Below are 23,135 nucleotides of genomic sequence, written 5' to 3'. Positions count from 1 at the left end.
GCCAAACTCTCCATGCATCATAAACGACCATGCAGTCATGACTTGGCGTTCCAGTGATTACCCACTATTCCAATCGTTCTTTCATCTTTCTTGTCCATTCGTTTGCAACATAACATTACATATTGGATTCCTTGGGACATTGGGCGTTAGCATATTCCGGGTGTTTTTTTTGGCGCATTTAGACTGGATAACAATCGTGGAGAATGATCTAATGGAGCAACGGGGCTCAAAGCTGACGGATCTTCGCATTTCTCCAGTGTTCGTTTTGCAATTGTTCCGCTTCTTGTCTTGTCTTTTGTTATCTTTTGGATACATACATTTTGTAGCTCAGATCGGTCTTTCGAATTGATGAATGAGAATTGGGCTCATTTCCCTCGTTTCCGGGGCTACGGACTAGTTTGGCCTTGGTTGAACATATTCATGTGCGGTCTATTAATTGTACAGTATAGTCACTCCCTATGCTAGGATAGTGTTATTGACAGCAATATCAATCACACGGCTTATTCTCTATCTTTCTTGACAGAACCCGGGGATGGAGGAGCCGAGAACACAGCCTTGACACCAGCAAAGAAAACGTCTCGAAGCTAAAGAGGAATCCATCAGCACATGCCACCAGTCACATAAATGCTTGGAAACGAGTATACTCACCTCATCAAACGGACTCCCCTTATCATCCCACTGCATGAACAAAAGCGCATACACAAGCGTAACTAATCCTCGTCAGCGCCATCCATCCCAGAAAAACCTCATCGTATACGGGTCAAACTTACATCCAATAACACTCCACTGCACCAACTTCGTCCCCTTGGTCCACTTCGGCCTCGCGAACTTCAGCGCTGCGCGCCGGCGGTACTTCCGCTCAAGCCGGAACTGGTGTTTCGGTGAGAGCTTGGTCATGTCCGGTGGCCATTGGCGTTTGGGTTTGTATTGCGCGTAGCGGGAGAGGGGGTCTGAGGGGTCAAGGTCTTCTTCGAAGTCGTGGGTATCGTTGGGGTTATTGGAGGATAGGCGGAAGGGGGAGGAGAAAATTGTTGGGGTTTGAGAGAAGAGTCGAGACGGGATTTCGGGGAAGTTCTAAGTTGGATGGGTGTTAGTTGGGGGACTGGGTTGGTTCGCAAGAGGGTCAATGATGGCGTACACGGCGGAGTGTGTTTCTGAGCCATGGTGATATTGTTGGTGTTTCTGCGACGGATCGAGATAATAGGATAGTCGGTGTTGCCGACGTTAATCTGCGTAAGAGGACGTTTGAATTCATTTTGAGATTGCGGTAGATCTGTAGTGCTGGAGTACAAGGTACTTTGAATCTGAAAGTTTTTGTGATATGCGGAGTCGGAGGTTTCACTTGTCCGCTGGCCTGCAGTCGAGCCATATACTATGAATTACACGCAGTTCTACGAGCTAAAGAACAAATAGAGAAATCAATTTCTCGTGTTCTACCACAATCTATCCAAGTTCGACTTCCGACACCTGATCTATGTGAACTTCATCAATTCACATGATATCGGCTGAAATCCCGTGACTTAATCTCGGAACAACGATGACGCGCGGACCTCGGCATTTTCACAGGAATCGCATACAAATGGCAACATGACCGAGACCGAACAGCTTATAAGTACAAGATCTCATCCCGGGGTTTCACGGATTTGTCCTTTTCATTTTCTCTGCGATCCCCCATTTTATCAGCGTTGTCTTTTTTCACTTAATTCCTCCAAGTTCTATACCCCGGATCTCTATACATTGACGTCATGTCTTCTGGTAAGTAATTCATCTTAAGATGCGACAATTTGTCTCACCCCTGAACTATATCTCACCGTTTCTAGCCCAGCAACGCCTGAACCAAGTCTCCTCCCACTTCGGTGGCAAGAAGGGAGCCGCCGCCCTCACCGAGAAGCATCCCGATGACATTGTCGTAACATGCGCTCTGCGCTCTGCCATCACCAAGGGCGGCAAGGGTGGTTTCAAGGACACAGCCGCCGCTGACCTGCTGGCCGGTGTTTTTAAGGCCGTCATCGAGCGCAGCGGCATTGACCCCAAGCTAGTTAACGATGTGGCGGTTGGCTCTGTCCTTCCCCCTGGTGGCGGTGCCACCGAGTTCCGTGCTGCATCGCTTGTTGCTGGATTCCCCGAGTCGACTGCTGTCCGGAGTTTGAACAGACAGTGCTCGAGTGGATTGCAGGCTATTGTTGACATTGCGAATGCGTTGAAGACTGGTATGATTGATGTTGGTATTGGTGCTGGTGTGGAGAGCATGAGCTCCCAATATGGGTATATTTACCTTGCGCTGTGGGTTAGTCTAAGATACTAACAATATTGTAGTCCCGGTGCCGTGACTGAATTCTCAGACCTCCTCGAAAACCACATGGAGGCTGCCAACTGCAAGGTCCCCATGGGTGTCCTTTCCGAGCAGATGGCTAAGGAGCGCAACATCACTCGCGCCTCTCAGGACTCTTTCGCCGCTTCTTCGTACCAGAAGGCCGTTGAGGCCCAGAAGACTGGCCTCTTCAACGAAGAGATTGCTCCCCTTGAAGTCAAGTGGACTGACCCCAAGACCGGCGAGGAGAAGACCATCACCGTCAAGGAGGACGATGGTATCCGCAAGGGAATTACCGCCGAGTCTCTCGGCAAGATCCGCCCTGCGTTCGCCAAGGACGGCTCCATCCATGCCGGTAACGCCTCTCAGATTTCCGACGGTGCCGCCGCCGTCCTGCTCATGAAGCGGTCTACCGCTGAGCGTCTGGGCCAGAAGATCATTGGCAAGTACGTCGCTGCCTCTGTTGTCGGTGTCCCGCCTCTTCTGATGGGTGTTGGTCCCTGGAAGGCCATCCCTGTCGCCCTGGAGAAGGCAGGCATCAGCAAGGACGATGTGGACATCTACGAGATTAACGAGGCTTTCGCCTCGCAGTGTGTGTGGTGTGTCAACGAACTTGGCATTCCTCAAGAGAAGATCAACCCCAAGGGTGGTGCCATTGCTTTCGGCCACCCCTTGGGTTGCACCGGATCCCGCCAGGTCAGCACGCTTCTAACGGAGCTGAAGCGGACCAACAAGAAGATTGGTGTTTCTAGCATGTGTGTTGGTACTGGTATGGGTATGGCTGCTGTTTGGGTTTCCGAGTAAACGTTAGGCGTTTGACTTTTAGGGTTCTTTCGTGTTCACTGTACAGCTTTCTTCCTTCTTTTGTTTTTCTCCATGTATTTGATATCCGCTACAATACCACTGTTACGCAATGGCACTTACTGAATGAGATATTCGAACTGATACACATATACACTCCGAAGGAAACCATCGTAATCTAAAGCTTAGTCCTAAACTTCTTGAAAGCATCATTAACCGTCTCCCCCTGCAACACTGCCTCCTTAACATTATCATCCATAGCAACCAACTTCGGCATAACCTCCAACACCTGATCCAGCAACTCGCTTGGAATAGCCACAACCCCTTCCAACGGATCACAGAAGATAATATCACCCTGTCCTTGTTAGTCCCCATCACAATAGACATTATGCGTACGCAAAACATACCGGCTTCACAGTAACACCCCCAACATCAACTGGCACATTCCTCAACCCCGGCTTTGCCTCCGCTCCACTCCCCACCGTCGAGGTCCCCTGCGCCCAAACTGGCAACGCACACCCCGTAATCTCACTTAAATCCCTCACACGTCCATTCACAACCGCGCCCTTCACACCGAGATACTTCATCCGCACGGCCATGATACCGCCCAGAACGGCGCAGTTCTGATGCGGGGGTTGGTCGATGATGGCGATTGTGTTGGGTTCGGCGTGGTCGACCCAGTGGGTGCCGCTGGGGAAGCTGTGTTCGGGGGATGACAGTAGACGACCTACTTCGTGGGGGAAGGAGGTGGTTGTTTTGGGAATGAATTTGAAGGTGCTTGCGGGGGCGATTATTTTGGGTGAGGTAGTGTTGCGACCGAGGGTGGGTGAGAAGGGAGCTGTTTTGGTTATTTTGGTTAGCTGTGGATTGATTTATGTATGGGATGTTGTATTGTAGGCTTACTGAAATCAGCGAGATGGCCGGCTCGTGGTGTAGCACCTTCCGGGAGCTTCTGGATTTTGAGGAGGGCGTCTGATACCTGGAAATTCTTAGCTACTGATCTAGGCGTTAAATTATGACTCATATTAAACTCACGTCACAAGCACAGTAATCCTGCAGTGTCTTGATCTTCTGCTCGATCGAAGCCATGGTGCGGCGTGTTCCTGGCGTAAAGCGTGGCGTACGGATGGCTGTGAAAGGCTGGGATGATATACAAGATAGCCTGACTCTGGAAGTAAATCTTAGGGGATATTCCATGAGTAATTTGTTCTGAAGAATGTTGTTGTACAGGAAAAGAGGACGAAGTCAATGAGTGGTGGTGGGATGTACAGTAGTAGTATGTCCGCTGGTCCGTCGGTCGGTTGAAATCGGTTGGCTTATATCATGAGGGGATCTCAATGGGTGCTATGATTTCGAAGGAGTTATAGCAAAACTTGATTGTGTTTATTTTACATAAATGCTTTATTCTAGCACTCAATTTGTCTGTCGACTGGTGAACTGATTGATTTGATTGATAAGTGCCGGCTGTCTTTGTCCCTACGTCATTGCTAGCAGTACTCCGAGATGCCGAGGCATAGAATGCATCACAGCTTCCGTACATGCTCACAAGCTAGTAAGCGAACTTCTGACGAACAAGCTTCTCACTCAGATTCATAATTTCCTTGCTTCAGGGCTGCTGGTTGCCCACGGCTTGATCGTGTTCGAGAGAGGATCACCAATGCGGCAGTCGATCAGATAGGAGCCGTTGTGAGCTATACAAGTTAGTTCATCTAGTTAGTGAGAAAAACCGTGAATAACTACCATACTCTTAAAATCAGGATCAAATGCAGCCTAAACATGAGTGGCCACGCCCTGATCTAGCGACTTGGCTTCGAAGTCTCCCCAGCCTTCTCGATTTCCCAGGGTTTTGTCAGCGGCGCCTATAAGTTAGTTACCAGTTAGTTAGTGCTTTGATGTTGGTGGACTGGTCGCAGTCCATCAAAATCAATATCCATATCCAAATGATCAGCTAGGTTCGTCCAGATCAGGCCAGGATGAAGGCTAAAAGCGAGGACATTGCGTTTGATACCCAGCTTCTCCGCCAGTGAGATTACCATCAACATGTTGGCGGTTTTGACTGGCCTTAGGCATACCATTTATTGTATGTCTTTCCGCTGTCGAAATTGTGGTCGTAGAAACGGAACGGATTGAGACGATGGCCGTCACTGCTCACCACGACCACCCGGGGACTTTGTGAAGCCCAATATCTTCTTAATGATCAAATTGGTAAGTAAGAAAGTCTCAAGATGGTTGGTTTCCAATTGGGATTCGAAGCCATCCTCGGATACCTGGTGTTCCGGAGCCATGATACCAGCGTTGTTGACCAGCACATCAATGATGGGTACATCGTCCCAAAACTTGGCCTAGTCAGCCGCTTTACGAACGCTTGTGAAGGATCCGAGATCCAGCTGGAGAGTCCGGGTCTCGGCCTCTGCTTCTGCAGCGAATATTTCTTGAGCCGTCTGCTGGGCTTTGGATGAGTTGCGAGCGGCGAGGATGAGGAATGATGGTTTTGCTTTGGCGATGGGGATGCTAGCTCAGGATCGGTATCAGGATTTGATTGTCGTATGCCATACAAGGCCACTGTATGGGAATAGGGATCAGATACTATCCCATTGAGAGCGTATGTGTATATTGATTATCGTACTACTGCGAGTGCCTGCACGAGTGCTTGTCTCTACTATGTAGCAAACGTGTGCCGACCTTCGGCATCTCACTGGTCTCGATTCGACCATTATTCCGCATCAAGTATAAACAAGCAACCTCCCCCACCCAGTGCATTGGCAGGCACCTCTACGCGGTGCTGGGGTTTAGTATTCTTGCATAGATACTCTTTGCAAGAAGAAGCTAAGTGCTGTCCAAAAGAATGGATGGAAAATGGTGTTGTGGGGTGGAATGCGCGCGTCTTGCTACAACAGTGCAGATTCTTCAACACAACGTCTAGCTACGACGATAGCCCCATTTATATTCATGGATAGAAATTTCGCTCGCTAGGTCTTCCCTCTGCGGGATTCTTCTAGTCATCCTCTGTCCTGCCTCCCTCCATACGACATTGGATGGTGTATGACCGCCAAGGACCTCCTCCTCACCCTCCATGCAGCCTTGAACAGAAGGGTAGCTAGACTTTCATGTGCTCGGTCTCTGTCGATGTACGACCACAAACACTACAGATTCTTTTCTCTCCGTCCGCTCTCCCCCCTCACTCCACGCGGGTTTGAACAGAAAAATAGCTGGACTTATCGTCAGGTCTCCTTGGCTATTGACGGGTGACTGCAAACATCCTGACTCTACTTTCACCCTCCTCTCTGCTGACTACCAAACGCCCTACAACCTGAGCCTAGAAACCTTCATCCCATACATTATCACAGCGAGCTTTTCCCCTAATGAGGTTTTTACTCCGATAGACGAAGACAGCAGCACCCAGTAGAGTGGCGAATCAGGCTGTAGGGTGCCTTTGTCTTCGTTTTTACCAAGAGACCCATCTACGATGAGAACCCCAATTGCGACCCCCAATATTTCGGTTCTCCTACATGTTCCTTGGTTCGGATGTTGTACATACCTCTTAACTAGGAAGCAAGCCGTCAAGTGGAGGATGGGATAGGTGATGTAATGTTTTCGCCGTTGTGAGTTCTTCCTACATGGTATCAGGATATAATGGAATTGACAGATCTGGCAGATCACATATAGTGCTTATTGCAACAATTGACGGGGAGGAATACATAGTAAGCTTTTCAGAATAAACTGCTTGCTTCTATGATATACTAAAATAAAATACGATGCGCTACAGGTAGATGTTGGTTTCGGGACCAATTGCGCAATGCGTCCAATTCCTCTCAAAGAGAATACCATCATGCCGTGCATCGCAACAGCTGAGATGCGCCTGATCCGAGACAGTCTTGACGAATGCACCGATGAAAGCCAGCGCGTTTGGATCTACCAGGTTCGGTATACGCCGCGAAGTGACTGGATCTCAAACTTCTGCTTCTCCGAGGCCGAGTTCCTACCCCGGGATTTCAAGCTCCTTAACTTCTATGAGTCAGCATCCAAGTAGCTGGTTTACCCAAATGTTCGTCTGTACTTTCATGATCACGCATGAGAATGAACAGGAAGTGAAGGGGCAGTACGTGATGCCGGGAAAAGAGGTCAAAAGGAGAATCAATGGGCAGACAGAAGTCATGATACTGAATAACGAGTATGACCGGGTCCGAGCTCTGGCCAAATGGTTCGGAATTCATTTCCGCGAGGATGAGGTTGAAGGGATTCGGGGCTTGTCCTTTGAATTGAAATAGGACATATCGGTTTTGTATTTTGTAGAATAGTTGCGGCAATTGTCCATGTTGCGGATGATATATTGATACAAACAATTTATAGAGACGGAATTGCCATGGTAAATCTCTCTCAGGAATAAATTTGGGAATAATAGCTATAAACACATAATACGGAGACACGTAGTTCCCTTAGAAGATCCGTTTCTCGAGCTGGGCATAATTAGCATGCGTCTTATAGGCCTATACCAGAACCAATCAATCTCACCTTCCACGGGTTGTTGACTTCGAATCCCTTTGGAGCCACGGCATTGCTGGATTGGCCTCTCAGATTCCCTGTAAGTCTGAGGTCCCTTTCCATCACTGTTGTTTTCGATGGTTAGCGTCTTCGGCTCGGGGAGTATTTCACGGAATAAAATCGAGGGTCATCACGTACTTTGCTGTAAGTTGAGAGATCACATATTAGCAAAACCGCAATTCCGATTGCAGAAACGAGGGAAAAGGTCAAGACTCACTCTGTCCCACAGATCCTTGTTCCACCGCGCCTTCTTTCCATCGTTCGAGAAGTATTTGACAGCAGTCAGACCGGCTCCGGTGACGCCGAACATCTATCCATTATGATATCCACGATCAGTCCGTAGGTCCACATTGTACCGCAATTATGAGGGGCGCACCGTGATGATGATTCCATAGGGAATCAGGGCCTCGAAAGGAACACCCATGGCGAATTGCTATCGAGTAGGGAGGAGTGGGGGAAACGCTCTCGAAAGCCCGAATAAACCAGGAATTGCGAGTTGGGAGGGCAGTGAATCGGCGAGCGAGAGTTCGGCTTGCAAATCGACTGGACGTCGTTGGAATCCGCCCAAGTTCAAGTGAAGTTACCCAAAACGGTTTAGTGTGTGTCGGGGTCCAGTCGGCTGAGTCAGCACCCTTCCCCCAGCAACCTCAACGAACAGCAGGAGAAGGAGCGCCTTTGATGCCGCCGCAGGTCGATCTGGACTACTGGATGGAAGCCACGGCCAGTATTGCTGCCGCTGTTGCTGCTGCTAATCTACAAAGCTATTATTCGCAGTGGTTGACCCTGTTCAATCTGAGGTGAGTTCCTCCCCGCTCCTTTTCGTGGCGGCCGACGCGCGTGGGTTCGTCTCCTCCCCCAACGAAAAGACCCGCCGTCAGGACCTTGTCTGACACTTGATCGCATGCGCCTTGATCAGATCTACCCTAAGCGCGCAACTATACCGAGAAGATCGCCGCTAAGGACGGCTGTGTTGGATCAAAGCTATCCCAAGGACCACTCGTTTCCTTACTCGCTCTCCATGCCCCTTTTCCACGCTACCAGATGACTTTATCCTTTACGACGGATTCCGGATAGCCTTTCGTGTTGAGCTTGTTCTACGACGGCGAATTTCATACTTCTTGAGGCGGACCGTGGCGCGACCATATGCTCAATCTGGCGACTGCACTGACATCCACCATGCCGGCGACTATGCCGCCGGCCAACGAGGCTCCGGTCATGGACCCGCCAACCGATGCGATGGACAGTGACCAAGATGCAGAGGGAGAAGAGGAAACAGATTTCTATCACATGGATCAACAACTTCAGAATGCGGTTCATCGCGCCTATTCGGGAGAGGCAGCGGGTGAAGGTACAAAAGTCGACGACGATAGGGATGCGGAAGGCGAACCAGATATTGAAGCAGTCATGGATGGCGATAACGATGAGACGGAACCCGTTGGCGCCGTGAAACTGCCTGATGAGGCCGCCCAATCTTCTGATAATGACGAGGATGTCGACGCTGAGGCCGAAGCCGATCCAGCGTTTGAACATCAGAGTGGTAGTGATAATGACGGATCTGAATCCAGCAGTCAAGCTTCAGACGAAGAGTGGGAAGCAGAAAGCAACGGTCATGAGGATGCGGAGGCGGAAATCCCATCTCGCAGTAATTGCATGTGAGTACAGTCCTTGCTCCCTCATTTTTTTCTCCTTTTGAAATTGTCGCAAAACATTTATATGAAGTATATACTAACATTTTGTTGTAGATTCTGTGGCCAAGATGAAGACCATGATCCTAGCGAAGAGTATGAAGAGTATCTAACCTGCACAGTTTGCGGTGATCACTGTATGTTTATTTGCGGCCCGGAGAAAAAGCTTAACAAACCCTATGTTTCCATGGCGCGGTTGCTGACTTAAAAAATCCCGACAGCTCATCGGCAATGTGCTCGTGAACAGGAAGCTTTGCACGAAGGAGATGGTACGTTTATTCTCTTATTTCTTGGTTCTTTTAAAATCTAAATCAGCGCTGACGCTGGAATAATGTGCAGATGCCAGCCAATGGCGATGCCTTACTTGCGCACGAGAAAACTTGGAACCGGGTGCCCCCGAGAGCAGTGGCCAAAGACTCCGACGGAAGAACATGTCTAAAGAGCTTCTACCAGCACATACTGGAGACGAAGGCTCTGGTTTCCATTCTATTTTCAATACATTGTCTGTCGATGAAAGTTTGTTGAGCAGCTCACGATCTCTGCGAAAAAGAAAGACACTGTCAGTCGAGGCTGAAGAGCACACGCCCGTGCTTCGAAAACGTTCACGGCAAACATCGCTCCGCTCTGAGCGTGCGGCCTCGAGGGACCAAGAATTTGAGAGCACTGAGGCGACAGGTGATGGTGCCGCTGAAGAATCGCCCGTTCGGACGCGATCGCGGCGTGGACGCCCAGTGATTAAAGAAAGATGCCATGTGGTATCAAAACAGTTTGAAAAACTCGTCGTCAGTTTCAATCTGCCACCAAGCAAGCTCTCTAAAGTCGTCAGCTCCCACCAGCGGTCACGTACTCGGGCCAGAAGGACCCCGAAGCCGCCGACGGTCATCCAGGAACCGCAAGCTCATTTTGCTCCTATCACAACCACCACGCCTTATATTTCCCCATTTTACTCTTTTACCGACCGTGAGATGGACGAATCAAAAACCAAACCATATGGTGGTATCTTGTCTGAAGCTGATGCCGATACCACCAAGACTCTTCCAGCACAACTTGACCGAGAACGATTTGAGGTAGCTCGACAGAAGGCCGAAGAAGAATGGCAAAGAAGGGTGAAAGAAGCCGAGGATAACGGAGAAGCTGTTCAAAGTGCCTCGCAGAAGGTTTCAGGTCCTCCATCCAAAATCAAATATATCAATTTTGGCGGCTATGAGATTGAGACCTGGTACGCGGCACCATATCCGGAAGAATACAGTCGCAACCGAGTACTCTATATTTGTGAGTTCTGCTTGAAATACATGAATTCGGATTTCGTTGCGTGGCGTCACCGGCTCAAGTGTCCTGCCAAACACCCACCGGGCGATGAGATCTACCGCGAAAGCTCCATCTCGATATTCGAAGTGGATGGGCGGAAGCATCCGGTCTATTGTCAAAACCTGTGCTTGCTAGCCAAGTTGTTCTTGGGCTCCAAGACACTTTATTACGATGTCGAGCCGTTTTTGTTCTACGTCATGACGGAATTCGACGACTTGGGCTGTCACTTCGTCGGTTATTTCAGCAAAGAAAAACGACCCAGTTCAGCAAACAACGTTTCTTGTATTCTCACATTGCCAATTCACCAGCGAAAGGGCTACGGGAACCTCCTTATCGACTTCTCCTATCTTCTGACCCGCATTGAAGGCAAGACCGGTTCCCCGGAGAAACCGCTTTCTGATATGGGTTTGGTATCTTATCGGAACTACTGGCGACTGATATTATCATATCACCTACGTGATCAGAAGGGCACGCTTAGCATTGCGGACCTGTCTGAGCGGACAGGAATGACCGCAGACGACATTGTGTCTGGGTTGGAAGGGTTGCGTGCGCTCGTCAGAGACCCTATTACCAAGACCTACGCATTACGTCTTGACTATAAGTACTTTGACGAATGTGTACGGAACTGGGAGAGCAAAGGCTACGTTCAGCTCAATCCGGATGCACTGGTCTGGACACCGTATATTATGGGCCGAAGCAACCAGTCACATTTCGATCGTGCACCATTGCACGCCGTCGCTCCACGAGAAGGCTTGGAAGATGAAGGTGAGGCAGGGGCATCGTCAGTCAATGATGATAACTCAGTGGAGCTATCAAAAACAAAGGATGGTTCCATCCCGGCAGCGAATGGAGCTGGAGATGAGACTGCGTCAGCAAGCTTCTTATCCAGTGCTAACGGTCTCCATCCGCTGTCTACTGCCCCTGAGGGTTCAAGCACTCCGGCAGAGACTACAACAGAGAATAACCCTGCCGTGGGGATACCGCCGACGCGGTTTGAGATTTGGCCCCCTATCCAGGCGCCCGTGTTTAAACGACGCCCTGGTCGACCGTTTGGCAGCAAGAATTCGTACAATCGTGGCTACTTTATTACTCCAACAACGGCTCGAACAGTTGGCCGTGGCACACCTAGGAAAGCAAGCACGTTGACGTCGGAGACTCCAACGGCTAATCCGTCGAGTGCCCGTCGCGGTCGCAGCGCAATTTTCGCGGATTCTCCCGCAGCAGAATCGGCAGATGCGAAGGCCAACGGGGACGAGGTAGATCAACGACAACCAGTGGAGGAAACAGCCGGCGAAGGACGGCAGGGAACCGGTCCCCTTCCAGACGCACCGGCAGAAACCAAAACGAAGGACACGAATTATGCTGAAGGTGGTGGAGAGTCGATCGGAACTAATGGCACGAACCATGCAGATAGCTCTGTGGAAAATGCAAAAACGCCCGAGGCTAACCCCCCAGAGACTCCAAGGGGAAGGAGCTCGGAAACCAAGTCCAAACTGCCTAGGTCGGGTAATCGGAAACCGGCCTTCTTGGAAAAGGTCTCGGTCGTCATTTCTTCTGCGGAGAAGCCCAATGTCTCAGGTGAGAACAGGGTTAATGGGACCGACATTAATAGAAACGCGTGATGCGGTAATGTGGAGATGCGATTCATTTTTTATTCGAGGGGGAACAGGGAAGATCGAAGAAAAGCAAGACAGAACACCGGTCCCATCCCGGCGACGCATTTGAACAGGGCGTTAAAGCGTTATTTCTGCAGGATGTTTTCTTCTTTTCTTTTTCTTCCTTGATGGGGTAAATTTCGTCTTTTGGACTCGTCTTCCTTTTTGGGCTTTTACATTTGTTATTACATCAAGCAAGGAGTGGGCAAGGAATCCGGAGTTTGGCTGTTCATTATCTGCGTCTCGTCATGGATTGTTCCTTCATCTTTTTCTGAATCTTTTTGACTCGATATTTTGTTTTTAGTCAGAGCATCAGTGCGTTTATCTCGTTTACATCCTTCGTATAGAAGGTTTGATTTGGTTCGTTGTTTTTTGTTGCTATTATGCCACGATTGAGAATGCTTTGTCTCTTCTGGGACAGCTTTATCTTTCGATTTGCGTGTGCTGTTTTGGTTCCCTTATCTTCATGTATGTAATGTAGCCAGAGCGGATGCTGAGTTCGACGTTATACAATTGGGGTTAGTGTTGTTTCTCTATGACGAGAGCATACGTACTTAATTTTCAAGACAGCTCGCAGGCTTTCCCCTTCCGTTCCCCTTCCGTTTCAACCCTCGCCGCTTTTTGCTCACTGCGCAGACCTGAACACGCCCTGAGCAGCCTGAGCTGATCGCTGAGTAGGGGCTGAGCAGAGGGGTGAGTAGCCTGAGTAAGGTAGCCTCAATAAAACGCACCGCGCTAGAGTTTCACTTATCTCCACTTTTCTTTGTAGCACTTTTAACCGTCACCCCTGGGAGTGTGCTTCTAGCCCTCAAAACAGGAGCAGCCATCTTAGGATCCAGGGCAGGGCTCCTAGGAGTCTGAGAAATCCAAGGAGCAAGCAAGGCCGTGCGGAAAATACTAAGGGCATAGAACCAATTGTCACAAAGGCTTACTGCTCAGGATGACAACAGTAAATGATCCCTAAGGGGTCTACTATCCGTTGGCCTCAACTAGTTATAATCTGGTGTTGTTTGTCAGGCAGGTGCACTCCTAGTTCTTATCTTTCAATGGCCGCCGCCATCACCAGCTGGGTGCTCAAGCCAATCCAATCTTTGACAATGTCTCGACCGCGTACTCGCAAGTTATGGTGCGCTTTATCCGGTGATCTTCAGAAGTCATTTTTTATGGAGTGTGTTGCAGACCAAGATGATATCGACACTCTCAGAAAGAAGATCTGGGAAGAGATAAAAGAAGAATTCAAGAATACAGCAGCCCGCAACCTCAAGCTCTACAGCCCTGTTGTGCAACTCAATTATGAAGAGGAGTTTAGGATTGGCAATAGTGAATCCCTACTTCCACGCCGAATGATTACATCTAATCCACTCTTCCCAGAAAGCAAGGACCCAGGTGTGGATACTGTTGTTGTTGTTGTTGTTGTTGTTGTTGTTGTTGTTGTTGTTGTTGTTGTGAGCGGAGGTGTTACTCCACAGAAACGGAAGCGCTTTGAACACAAAGTGGTGAGAATATCTCATTCTTAATGATCTTTTCATGCTTATAGTTGACAATTACAAATTACAGCGAATATACTTCGGACACAGCCCATCACACAGAATCCGTTGATATGCCCTTGAGAGCGTCCAGTGTCAAAACTTGCGGCCATTTTGGATGATGTGAACATAGTACATGTGCGTGGAACTCCAGCCAGTGGGAAAACATGTCTCTCAACTTCTGAGAGACTATTATCTTAAAGAAGGAAAAAAAAGGTTTCCTTGATCAAGGAATGGGAAAAACCCTATCACAGGAATCCTTGGAGAAATCTTGTCAAGCTTGTTGAAGAATGGAACAAAGAACTAGAAGGTGCTTCCACCACTAGTTTCACCGCGACTTCATCACGATCAGAACAGGATCTCTCTTGGGTTTTGACATCAAACACAGTAATTCTTGTTGATGAGGCACAGGTGACCTACAATGATACTGCGCTCTGGAACACAACCATCAAAGAAAGACGAAGTCTTACCTGTTTGTATAACTTTCGACTCTGTCTTTTCTGCTCTTACGGCAGCCCGAGAACAGGCCCAGATCAAATATTCGTCACTCCAGTTACCCTTTTTGACGAACGACGTATCTCATTGGCGCCGCAAAGCCAGGCAGGCTCACCATCTATAGCCTTATTTTTACAGCGAAGAAGAGTTCAAGGATTTTGTTTCACAGTTGATTAGGTTTCTCTATAAGCAACAGTTCAGTTTTGATGAAGGTGCCCTGGACTACATATTTGTGCTATCAGATGGTCATCCGGGAGCAGTTGAATCCCTACTCAACGTAATTTTCCAGGTATGTGCCAAATTACTTTTTATTTTTTTTATGTTTCTCTTATGCCCCAATAGTGAGGCATGGCGGGAAGCTTTATCTAAGTCATTGTGCAAAGAGATTCTCAGCAAATTTTCCATCATGAACTTAAGGCACTCAGCTGAGGGCAAAAAAATGTCAACTGCATCACAACCCAGACCTGTGGAGGCCCAATACCAAGATGAATTCTACAGGTGATTCACCCATGTAGCGGGGCGAGGTGTACCGATATCCAGTGAATGGTCAAGGACCAAGGATGGTCGAGTGGATTTCTATATCGCAGAAAATAAATGGGCGATTGAATTGCTGAGAGATCTCAATAAAGTTGATGAACATATCTCTCGATCAAGGACGGTGGGAAAATATCATCCCTGGCTGAAGGAGAAAATGGTCAAGGATTGGATCATAATCGACTGTGCGACTTCTTTACCAACCAAAGGTGTGTTCTTACTCATAATTCAATGGCCATGATTTATTCCACTAACAACTTGATATGGTTCTCTGAATCTAAGCTGTGGCATGCTGTGTTTGCCAATGATTATTCTAAATTGCAGTTGTACAACCATCAGCAAGCTCTTATGATGTCTGTGCATCTAAAGAATTGTCAAGAGGCAGGGATGATATGCTTGCATCTGTCTTTGTCGTGGTGTCTTTGTCAGCTGTAGCAAACTTCTCGACTATCAAGCAGTCGGATGAATTCGCCTGGTTCCCTTTTTCTCGCCCCTGTGGCTTCCCCTCTTACTTCCTCTTCAGGACCGATATTCTCGTCTTATTGCTACCTAGTTTAGATTAAGAATATTATCTCGTTTTACCCAATAGACTGAGCCCGTGACAAACAGGGCAATACTCTTAGAGTCACAAGTGAGTCGATGAATGAGACGGTAGACTTATAGACTCGTATCTGGAAATGAACATAAAAGGTTTAGAAAAATTACTATTGATAAGGTGCTGATGCAGTCAATTCCAATACGCTAAGCCTTTGGGGGGAAAAATTAGAGATTATAGAAGATAGTACCTATACGTCCATGGTTCCGAGACTGAACCCTGATGTGAGGGCTGGTCATGGAACCTCTCAATCTCTTGTGAATCTCAGCCTAGCTCACAGGATAGTCGGTTGTGTTCCTGGGAGCGTTGAGCAAGCTCCTCCGACCCAGATCAATCCCAGAAGCGGTCTGGAACTTCACCCGAACTTAATCTAGATAATTTCAAATGACAGTCAGATTGATAATGCCAGCGCTCGTACTGGGGTAGGGAAAGGGGGGCAGGGAGGGTTTCGCATCGGGTGTGAGTGGCCGTAGAATATCGCACCCTCCATAGAGCACTCACACTAGTCGTGCGAGCGCAAAGAGTTCGCACCATCCCACATCCTTTAGGGACCCCATCCGACTACTAATCGCACGCGACCGGCCGGTTAGTAGTTGGGTGGGTGACCATCAGCGAATCCCGGCTGTTGTATGTTTTACCTTGTTCTTTTTTTTTTTTTGATTCTCACTGAGCAATACTTATTTTTGCCCTTTGCTGCTTTTATGGGTGATGGCTGGGTGAACTCTTGTTGGGTGCAGCTGATTGAGGTAATGAGTGAATAAGTAGGGCCATGTAACCTGACGGAAATCTTGTGCAGCTTGATTATTGTATCCTTGCAAATTGGTGGCTCTCAGTGCACGTAAGATATGGTAACGGTTTCTGCAGATTGTCGCCGGCTATGTATTCCATAACGAAAATCGAACTGGTTTCCCGGATAATGACGGTTGTGTAGATAGACATTAGGACCGGGACTTTAGGACTTTACTGTCGATTGCAAGATTATATTTTTCATATTTTCTGCTTCAGACAGTGCAATACCATTGCTGAATTCGATCCCTTCACCCGGTCAACCTTAGTGGAATTGTTGGGCATTTTGAAAATTTCAGTTGTCGCTTCAATCTTGGAGATAATTGGATGGGAAGGATGAGGCAGCATGAGACTAATTACCTGGTCATAGTATTGTAATAACTGGCTTCTTACCACCAGGTAGACCTGGCCCGGCCCATTTGGCCCAAAGTGGGACAAACCCCAGCTTGCACGTGCCTTGCATAAGTTATCCCTCTTTTATTGTAAATTTTCGCTGTATCAGCTTAACAAGAAGATATCGTCCTGAATCAGTATAGGTGACATAGTTATATTTGAGTTTATATAACTACATCAAATTGCTTAATTTAAACCTCATAATCACTAAGCCACCTTGATCGCTTTCGAACGCTTCCTAATACCCGCTGGGTTGACTGCTGAGGTAAATCAGGCTCATTATTTGATTTGGATGGATGCGAATCATGAGATGAAAGACTCATTTGCCTCTTTCTTCCCCGATTCTGCTGTTGTGGAGGCTGCATAGGGTTAGATGTAGGGTTCTCTTCCTCTGTATCACTAATTGACTCAATTCTATCTCATCTCTTGTAGTGAGCTCTCGGGTGAAAGCAAGCTGCTCCTCTTCAAGATCAAACTTAACTGCACACATAAAGAACATTAGATCTTGAATTGTGCTAGCAGACAAAAACCCTCAGCGGTAGTGGCAAATATCGCGAGCAGAATTGAATAACGCTCAACCACTGAGCCAGTTGCTGCGACCGAAAGAGTATCCCGAGCAAGGCTTGTGAGTACAGTACTGGATATTCATATTGATGAGCTCTCCAGAACCGCCGAGATGGAATCGAAACAGCGCCTAGTTATAAATTAGTTTCTGTTAGGAAAGAAAAGGAGAAAGGACTTACCTGCTTTGAGATATTGTCTAAGCTCGCTTTGCAAGCCCTTGGGAGGTGGAACTTCGACCAAGAAGTGATCAAACCTCATTGATCTGGGGTAATTGACTTTGGCTTTGGTTAAGTGGACTAGAGCCATGAAGCCTATCCTGATACCTTTTGATTCGCTCTTCCATGATTTCTTGATACTGTGAGCTATAATCGGTTTCAGGGTCTTGCCAATCAGATGTTTTGAAGAAGTCCAACTTATACTGCGGGTCTAGAATAGTACTGCTCGCAAATGAATCACCAAGGCCCTTTGTGTCTGTCATATAATAGTACTCGCGAAGCTTGCTCTCAGCTGGTTCCAAAGCCTGAAGCATCTGTTGTTTCCATCCAATTTTCTTGCGTTTAAGTTGTCTAATTGACCGCTCGAGGTAATCAAATAGGCAGTTATATATACTGAAAACAGTATGAATTGTAACATCCTTTGTCTTCGAGAGTGTAGTTGTGAATTGGAAGAAAGGTTGTGTAATGCAAAGAAGGTAGTCAACTTGACGCCATTCATCTGATGTAATCTGAAGGCGGGTGTGAGCGTATTCCAAGCAAAACCAATCAAATGAGAATTCTAGTCTCTTTGCACGGCGAAGCATCAAAAATGTCGAATTCCAGCGGGTTTGTACATCCTGAATTGGGACTAATTGAGGTTCTTTTATCTAAAGTTCAAGGCAGGATTCGCGCCGTTGCTGGGCTTGCATTAATAAAGACAGCGAGGTTTCGGATCTAGAAACAAAGCAGGGTATTAGTATTTATATATAAGGGAATACAGGAATAAATAAGAAATCGATCAACCCTTGGTCAATGTATTTGCAATATCATGCTATTGAGCTGTCCGACGAGTTGCATGCACGCTCTTCAGACCAAATCATCTCAATCGCCTCATTTGCGGGGTTTGCTTTCATCTGACAAAGCTGCTGCTTTAGGCTTAGCTAAATCACATGTGACATACATAAAACCGGAATAACAGTAGTATCAGAGTCTGAGCTTAATGACTGGATTGATTCATCAAGATCTGAGACCAATGTCGAGTTATTTGACGCATTATCAGTGGTGCTAGCAAGAATTCGATCCTGAACATCATATCGCTGAAGTATTTCAGGCACCACCGCACCAAGGTTTACACCAGAGTGCTTACCTGAAAGAGGGTCAAAGCCAAGTAGAACCTCACGACACTGCCAATCAGAATACCCCATTATCGCCATAAATGCTTGTCGAAAGGGGGATGTCCAGCAATCTAAGCTAATTGATAGCTTAGTATTCGGTGGAAGCATACGAAGGACCTCTGCTTGCTGATCTAATGCTTTCATCCGAATACGACTTCGAATAACCTTCCGAGAGGGTATAGGGAGTAGACTTCGAGAACTTAGCGAGGTTAAGCAGATTCCGGAACTCTCAGTGCTCAATGATCTGGAAGGGAAGGCGTAGGGTTGTAATAGTAGTGACCAATTGAAGCTCCCAATTAGTATCTGTGAAGGACTGGGATGATTCAAGTCTAGTGTTTGTCTAATAATATCATAGAAATTAGTATATTAAAGGTATTTAATCCACTTTGTTCGCTGTATCACAACTCACTCTAGATAATGCATCACATATTCTTGTTGTTGCTTTCTCATTTTATCAGTCTGATTATGTCTTTTTCGTACAGTGTCTTCCTCTTGATGGGCTTTTGAAATATAGCCATTTTCTGCCTGGTTCTCATGGTGCTTTCTTTTTACCTCTTCGTCTCAGAATAAACTTCTTTTGCCCATCATCTTGTCAGTGAACTGGCAAAGGCATGAGTGCGGAAGATTAATGGGAATAAAACATTTGAAAGATGTGATATAATAAGAGTAAATGAAAGGGGTAATGGCCGATGGGATCTTGCTTCCATGGATTGATTATTTAAAGAGGGAACTACCTGTATCTATAGCTTCGTTGGGAACCCATCGTTATATTAATTTACAGTTGCCCTGGGTGTATGCTTCGCTTAGAGTTCGCCACTTATGATTCAGCTAGTCTCCATCAACTTGCTACTTGTGCCATCTTGTATGGTAGATTGGACGACCTGGGTAATTTTGAGGGCTGTTCATCAGACATGGCCGTCAAACTACCCGCAATATAGAGAGGAGTGAGTAGCTCAGAGGCCACGTGACTGCTCACTGAGCAAGTCCCTGAGACCCTCATTAAAGCGGCGACATCCAGAAGAGGAAAGCCAGTCGTTCTAGAAAAACAGGTAACTACGTATAGCTACATATATATTTTCACTTTTCATGTAGATCTCGCAACATATGTTGACATATTGTGATTTATACAAGTCCAAATTGCTATGTAGCTATTTAATAACCATCATGATTGGGTTTAGACGAGTTGCAAGACCTTTGGCTGTATCTAGGGTTCAGACGAAGTCAGACGATGAAATTGGCGATTAATATCTATACGGGAAAAATTGTCCAAATAAATAAAAATTGGGCGTGTAACTCAGTGGTAGAGTGTTCGCTTTGCATTTGTATGAACATGCGAAAAGTCCGGCGTTCGATCCGCCGCTCGTCCATTCTTTTTTGGTGTTTTTTTTTGGGGCCATTACGGCTGTATAACTCACTCTTACCTTTGAGGAATGGAAACCCCGTATTCTACTTTTTACTCTTTACTTTTGAGGATTACATCACAAATCAGATATCTCAAGAACGGTTTTGTAACCCTGTTGGTAGGGAAGAATAGATGTATGTAAAGTCGGTCTTCGATCGCGCGACTATCACTTTACATGCCCTTTTTTTTCTCGTTTTCCTTCTTGTATATGGTCCATCATTAATCTAAATGTTTTTTCTGAGTTTTTTATACTCTTTAATGGAGTGTGCTATCATCTAGAGGTTTGAAATGCTTAGCATCCACGATATGTACTTGTTTTTAAGGATCATTTAAGCCTCGTGAATCTTATGTATCTTATTCTGCTAAACATTAGTCAGAAATGGGCGTGTAACTCAGTGGTAGAGTGTTCGCTTTGCAAAAGCCAATGTGCGAAAAGTCCGGCGTTCGATCCGCCGCTCGTCCAACTTTTTTTTTTCTTTCTTCTGCTAAAGATGTCTCCTCTCCCTCGTTCTCGTTCTTCTTTTTGTGATTCGATTAAGCATTACCACTACGAACAGCTATCCTGATAGTCCGTACTACATGTACGGAGTACATACTCTGTACAAGCATAGTAAAAATTAAACAACTGACCCACCTATTCTCTATGCGTAGTCGTTCCATTTGGCGGTGTATTTCGGGGTTTGAGAGGTCTCGAGCCACCGTTCTATTTTATGGGCTATCGGATCGCTGCGCATAGTTTTTAACTCTGCATTATCAGGCCGCTGGGACATCCCCCTTCGGGAAGAGTCAGAAGATCGTTATACGAGATATGATACATCGACTTTTACCCCCTTTTTCCTTACTTGGATAGCGTGGTGCAGGGGGCACTTGTACGAAGTACGGGTACTTATAGAGATCGGTATCCTGGAATCTAGTATCAGTGGACGTGTCCTCATTGGTGTTATTTGATGTACTTGCGCACGGAGTGCAGAGTAAGAATATACGAAGGGCAATTCCCGACGCTCGGGCCATCTACAACAAGATCGTTGGACGTGGTCGACACTTGATCGTCGGTCATGTCAATGAAATTTATTTATCCTAGTTTCTGTGTCGTCCGAGTCCTCCGAAGACGCAGTAATGATGCTCTGTTCTGTTGTGCGAGGATGTGTTCCGCGTAAAGTCCTGTGCGTTAATCAAATAATCACGCAGCAAGCATCGTAACACTACAGAGTACATAACACTGGATTGTACTATGTATGGGGTCGAGATTTGATCGGCGACATAACCAAAGGTGCTGACTCGGATTGTTGAACTGACCATGGAACCGAAAGCCACCAAATGCGGAACCTATATCCTAGGGGCAAAAATAAGCATAAACCGGGACGTGTTGCGATCTCTGGTTCAGTGACGGGAAGGAGCCGCTGTCAAGTCGATTGTTTTTCTTTATTTATCTTTGATGCAAGGATGCATGGTATGCGAAATGAGGGCCGATAAAAGTCCGATGAACACCACTTTGCACAAAGTACCAAGTACGGAGTTTTGTAGGACGATTAAAAAAAAAAAGAAAAGAACGGTTTTCTCTTCTCTGCTTTTGGGATATCTGGTTGCGTTGAGTGATGAATTGTTTGCTTCCCGAGAAACTCTTTGTCTGCGAAAGGACCCAGCTGAAGAGAAGGTTTCGATATGGGACGCTAGCCGGGCCTCTTCCCGGAAACCAACGCACCATGAGTAGAATAATGCTTGACCAAATATCCCCTACTACGCTAAATACCAACCTGTAGTATCATTGGCTTTGAAATGCAGTTCAGCCGTAGCCGTCCGTCCTTCATAGTGTGGGAACGTTAGTTCTAGTTGGCTTCTCTTCGCCCTTTCCTTTTTTTTTTTTTTTTGCCTCCATCACCATTCGTTCCTCCTAAATACGCGACCTGAACTGGTAACACCGACCGAGGTCAATCAATCAGAGACGCCATACCGGAGTCGGCGCTATCGTGACCAAGCCACAAGGATTCATTACCAAACCCTCCCGCTGATGTGACGGACCGTCCCCGGATCTCGACGAGTTTTGGGCCTCTTGCCTCAACCACCCTTGCGTGGCAAGCCGACGCTAAGGACAACCATTGTACTCCATACTCGCATCATGAACTCAAATTCCCGTCGCAAAAATACCCCGTTGGATTCTTTCTTCCCTTCCGTCTCTTGTCCCTGCCCGTCTCCGTACCATGACGATATTCCGTTGAATTATCGTCATTACGGCAAGTATTCAGCAATGCGGACTGCCGCCACGGAGGGAAAGCAAGGCAGACGAAATTCTGATTGCGTGCTCCTGACGCAGGTAACATGGTAGCAAATCGGTTAGGTGCAGATGCCACCCTATTAAATTCCAGGATCCCGTACAATTGTGATGTATGCACTTTGGCGCGCCTGGAGGATGACCAGGAATAAATGGCCCACTTCCTCAGCCACGACTCCACGGATTTACACTCGACTAAAAGCACTAGGGTCACTTGCCTCAATGAGCCGGATGCATAGGAGGATGCGTAGTAGCCCAACAGAATTCTCCCATTACCAAAAGCACCCCCGTACTGAATATTGTTAAGAACTTTCACATAGACCCAATGAAAAGATATAAGCCATTTGTCGTGCATCCATTGTGTCATCTTCTTTTCCATCTCCTATTTTCGCACACCCACGGTCAGTGACTTTGCACATTGCTTCCTGCAGCATCATGGACACAAGATTCGGTCACAGCACTGGAAGACTGCATCGCATCCACCCAGGCCAATATCTCGGAACACTCTCCCCAGCTGCATGGTCTCCACGGCCTGCATGTCAGATACAGGCAATGTGATCGAACTGGATCGGCCGCATTAGGGACATTTTTTTTTCTTTTTTATTATTAACCTATCGTTGAAAAAGAGCCGCTCCCGCCCCGAGCTGAACTTTCCATAATTTCTTCTTTCTGAAGTGACACGGTTCGCCGTCGCTGCTCTTTGCTCTACTCTGTACTTAAACCGTACACCAGAGCAGAGCATCTTATTGTCTCATCCTTTGAACCCAGCAAAAATTTTATCGCACCAAACGCGCGAACAGAACAGGGTCGGGTGATTGTCCAATCCAGCTCACGATATCGCAATTTCTGGCGACTTCACATAACAGAGGTAATTATCTCCCAATTCTTCAATTTTTATCT

The 23,135-nt window shown here is 47.1% G+C and overlaps 7 protein-coding genes and 2 non-coding genes across 9 annotated transcripts; 6 read left to right on the top strand and 3 right to left on the bottom strand.

Annotated features, from left to right (window-relative positions):
- Positions 1 to 500: 500 nt before the first annotated feature.
- Positions 501 to 1,369, bottom strand: ACHE_10826S (uncharacterized protein; the record flags this gene model as incomplete). Its single annotated transcript, XM_043283586.1, has 4 exons — positions 501 to 584; positions 649 to 710; positions 771 to 1,074; positions 1,139 to 1,369. 4 exons carry the CDS (start codon positions 1,367 to 1,369, stop codon positions 501 to 503), a joined length of 681 nt encoding a protein of 226 aa, XP_043131946.1.
- Positions 1,370 to 1,745: 376 nt separating this feature from the next.
- POT1 (3-ketoacyl-coA thiolase peroxisomal A precursor) lies at positions 1,746 to 3,115 on the top strand (the record flags this gene model as incomplete). Its single annotated transcript, XM_043283575.1, has 3 exons — positions 1,746 to 1,755; positions 1,821 to 2,265; positions 2,317 to 3,115. The coding sequence occupies 3 exons, from the start codon at positions 1,746 to 1,748 to the stop codon at positions 3,113 to 3,115; spliced, it is 1,254 nt and encodes a 417-aa protein (XP_043131945.1).
- A 175-nt stretch (positions 3,116 to 3,290) lies between these two features.
- Positions 3,291 to 4,309, bottom strand: ACHE_10824S (RraA family protein; the record flags this gene model as incomplete). Its single annotated transcript, XM_043283564.1, has 4 exons — positions 3,291 to 3,467; positions 3,520 to 3,950; positions 4,016 to 4,091; positions 4,148 to 4,309. 4 exons carry the CDS (start codon positions 4,307 to 4,309, stop codon positions 3,291 to 3,293), a joined length of 846 nt encoding a protein of 281 aa, XP_043131944.1.
- A 1,028-nt stretch (positions 4,310 to 5,337) lies between these two features.
- ACHE_10823A (uncharacterized protein) lies at positions 5,338 to 5,571 on the top strand (the record flags this gene model as incomplete). The annotated part of the gene is made up of 1 exon (XM_043283553.1): positions 5,338 to 5,571. The coding sequence occupies one exon, from the start codon at positions 5,338 to 5,340 to the stop codon at positions 5,569 to 5,571; it is 234 nt and encodes a 77-aa protein (XP_043131943.1).
- A 1,129-nt stretch (positions 5,572 to 6,700) lies between these two features.
- NAT1 (N-terminal acetyltransferase) lies at positions 6,701 to 7,142 on the top strand (the record flags this gene model as incomplete). Its single annotated transcript, XM_043283542.1, has 3 exons — positions 6,701 to 6,714; positions 6,768 to 6,813; positions 6,879 to 7,142. 3 exons carry the CDS (start codon positions 6,701 to 6,703, stop codon positions 7,140 to 7,142), a joined length of 324 nt encoding a protein of 107 aa, XP_043131942.1.
- Positions 7,143 to 7,548: 406 nt separating this feature from the next.
- Positions 7,549 to 8,078, bottom strand: ACHE_10821S (NADH dehydrogenase [ubiquinone] 1 alpha subcomplex subunit 1; the record flags this gene model as incomplete). Its single annotated transcript, XM_043283531.1, has 5 exons — positions 7,549 to 7,569; positions 7,625 to 7,719; positions 7,793 to 7,796; positions 7,872 to 7,964; positions 8,031 to 8,078. The coding sequence occupies 5 exons, from the start codon at positions 8,076 to 8,078 to the stop codon at positions 7,549 to 7,551; spliced, it is 261 nt and encodes an 86-aa protein (XP_043131941.1).
- Positions 8,079 to 8,797: 719 nt separating this feature from the next.
- On the top strand, positions 8,798 to 12,269 carry ACHE_10820A (putative histone acetyltransferase; the record flags this gene model as incomplete). The annotated part of the gene is made up of 4 exons (XM_043283520.1): positions 8,798 to 9,306; positions 9,397 to 9,476; positions 9,561 to 9,608; positions 9,679 to 12,269. The coding sequence occupies 4 exons, from the start codon at positions 8,798 to 8,800 to the stop codon at positions 12,267 to 12,269; spliced, it is 3,228 nt and encodes a 1,075-aa protein (XP_043131940.1).
- Positions 12,270 to 19,847: 7,578 nt separating this feature from the next.
- ACHE_t10013A lies at positions 19,848 to 19,931 on the top strand. The gene has a single exon. It is a non-coding gene; the product is annotated as a tRNA-Ala (tRNA).
- Positions 19,932 to 20,347: 416 nt separating this feature from the next.
- ACHE_t10012A lies at positions 20,348 to 20,429 on the top strand. The gene has a single exon. It is a non-coding gene; the product is annotated as a tRNA-Ala (tRNA).
- The last annotated feature ends 2,706 nt before the right edge of the window (positions 20,430 to 23,135 follow it).

The sequence above is a fragment of the Aspergillus chevalieri genome, chromosome 1 (assembly GCF_016861735.1).
Source record: "Aspergillus chevalieri M1 DNA, chromosome 1, nearly complete sequence".
NCBI lineage: Eukaryota > Fungi > Ascomycota > Eurotiomycetes > Eurotiales > Aspergillaceae > Aspergillus > Aspergillus chevalieri.
This window is presented reverse-complemented; position numbering and strand designations above follow the sequence as displayed.